Source organism: Olea europaea, chromosome 9 (assembly GCF_002742605.1).
Source record: "Olea europaea var. sylvestris chromosome 9, O_europaea_v1, whole genome shotgun sequence".
Taxonomy (NCBI): Eukaryota; Viridiplantae; Streptophyta; class Magnoliopsida; order Lamiales; family Oleaceae; genus Olea; species Olea europaea.
Window position 1 is genome coordinate 3,256,238 of NC_036245.1, and position 2,500 is coordinate 3,258,737.

At 41.6% G+C, this 2,500-nt stretch overlaps 1 protein-coding gene across 1 annotated transcript in view; it reads right to left on the reverse strand.

The window, feature by feature from the left end:
* Positions 1-2,194: 2,194 nt before the first annotated feature.
* LOC111399822 (uncharacterized mitochondrial protein AtMg00810-like) overlaps positions 2,195-2,500 on the reverse strand; it is a 381-nt gene continuing 75 nt past the window's right edge. The window contains exon 1 of the mRNA XM_023027314.1: positions 2,195-2,500. This exon is cut by the window's right edge and continues 75 nt beyond it. Coding sequence (XP_022883082.1) covers positions 2,195-2,500 — 306 coding nt within the window.

Genomic DNA, 2,500 nt, shown 5'->3' on the forward strand with positions numbered 1-2,500 from the left:
TTCGGCACTTTATCTCTACTTCGCAGAAAAACTGGGTAAAACTTTTGGATGCGGCCCAAATTTGCTTCAATGCCCAAAAGAGCTCTTCCACCAATAAGAGTCCTTTTGAGATTGTTACTGGCCAGCAACCGCTACTCCCTCATACAGTGGATATTGAACGAAGTACCAAGTCCCCTCAAGCAAAGAGCTTTTCTCAAGAGTGGAAACGGAATATTGAAATTGCTCGGAGTTATCTTTTCTCAAAAACGGTATAAAAAGGCTGCAGATCTAAAGCGTCGTTTTATTGAATTCAATGTTGGAGATCTGGTAATGGTTAAGCTTCCCGACAGAAATGTTTACAAACCAACAAGAGGGAAGGACTCAAGATTGTCACCAAAATACATTGGACCATTACCCATTGTGAAGAGGATTGGAAGAGTTGCATACAGAGTTGAACTCCCTTCATGGTGTAAAATCCATAAGGTCCTTCATGTTAGTGTGTTGAAGCCATACTTTTCGGATAAGGAGGACGCATCTAGAAATGAGCCAAAGCGACCTGTATTTGAACTGAAGAAAGCTGGAAAGAAGGTTGCTGAAGCTATTCTTGACCATCGAATCACTCGGGCTTCTAGAAAAGATCATCAGGAGTACTTGGTCAAATGGATGGGATGCAGCAGCGAGGAGAATACTTGGGAAAGAGAAAAAGATCTCGAGGCCTTCAAATCATTAATTGAAGCGTATCATGCATTGATGGCACCGAGGACGTTGCCAAAACAAATGGGGGAGAATGTCAAGGACCTCAGCTTTACTTAGCCCCTTGATACTATCGCAACCGCAGTTTGCCCAACTTCGGCCACACATTGTAAATATTACTTTAAGTTTGAGTTGTAATTTTCGTTTCATTGTAATAGTTATTTTAATTGTAAAATAGCTCTGATATTGGTAAAAGATTAGTATGATTCTTCGTCTTTTAAACGTCTACTCCCGTCACTTGGGTTTTTGTTCAAAATGCTATTATAGGGGGTATTAGTCATTCAAAAATCTTTCAAGCTCACTGGTGTCCGCCCCCTGCACCAGCATTTGTAATTTTTTGCTTTCATCAATTGTAATGTTCAGTTTTCAGCAATCAATGTTCAATTTACTTTCAATGTATTCAAATTCTGAATTGTAAGCTTTCTACAAAATTGCAATCAAATTTTCTTTCGTCCCGACGCGATTGAGAAAAGGCGGAAGGTAGTCTAGCGGAGCAGACTACGGCCGCACGGTGTCACTTTCTGTGCCAAGAAGAAAGGCAACCCGTGAAACGTGGGCTTGTCAAAAATGGCTTGTGGCCACATGGTCCACGAGTCACTTGTGGGCACATCGTCCACGAGTCGCTCGTGGGCTCGACGAGCTGAGCCACTCTGCTCGTGGGATTGAGCCCCCTACTTGACTCGGGCTAGTCATTTGACATCTCTAACCGCACCCCCCCCCCCGGCCCACGCAAACCCACTGCCCAAAACCAACACAATTCTCTGACCTCAAAATCTGATTGATAATCTAGCTGACGCCATGAGAAGTATTCACACTGAAATTGCACTGAAAATTTTTAATTCAAATTTCCATTTTTTAACCTTCTTTTTCTCTTGCACAGTATTACCTTGTTGTAAACTCTAAGCACAAAGCAATTTCAGAAAAATATCTGAATTTTCTGTTTTAATCAAAACAAGTTGTTGGCTTATATAAGCCTTACAAAGAGATTGGAAACAAACAACCCACGTTTTACAGGTCCTGAATAAACTTTTGACTACTTCAACCCCAACAATTCCTCTCTTAAACTGATTGCAGTAATGCTTTCAGTTTACTCGTGGTACCACACACACACCCATTAACTCATGCAGCTTCAAGAACACATCCAGCTTAAGTGGTTTTGTCACAATGTCTGCAACTTGTTCTTGTGTGACACAATGCTTCAGCTCAACAACTCTATCTCTGGTCAAATCACGCAAGAAATGAAACCTTGCATCAATGTGTTTGCTACGTCTATGCATGACTAGGTTCTTGGATAGCTTAATGGTAGAATTGTGTCACATAACACAGTGGTATACTTGCCTTGAAGATGACCAAGCTTCTCCAATACTCTCCTCATCCACACCCCTTGACAAGCACGAGAGGCAGCTGCCACAAATTCTGCTTCAGTAGTGGACAAAGTAACTACGGGCTGTTTTTTAGAGGACTAGGATACAGCTCCTTCACTGAGTAGAAACACATAACCAGAAGTGCTTTTCCTGTCATCTACATCTCCTGCATAATCACTGTCTGTAAATGCCATCAACTCTCCATTACCCTCTTTTTGATAAAATACTCCCAAATCTACAATACCTTTCCAGTATCTTAACACCCTTTTCGCAGCTTGCAAATGTAACTCAGTTGGACTTGCCATGAATCTGCTAATGAGAGACACCACATACATCAAGTCAGGTCTTGTTGCAGTTAGATACATAAGACTTCCGACCAATTGTTTGTACATGGTAGCATTCAC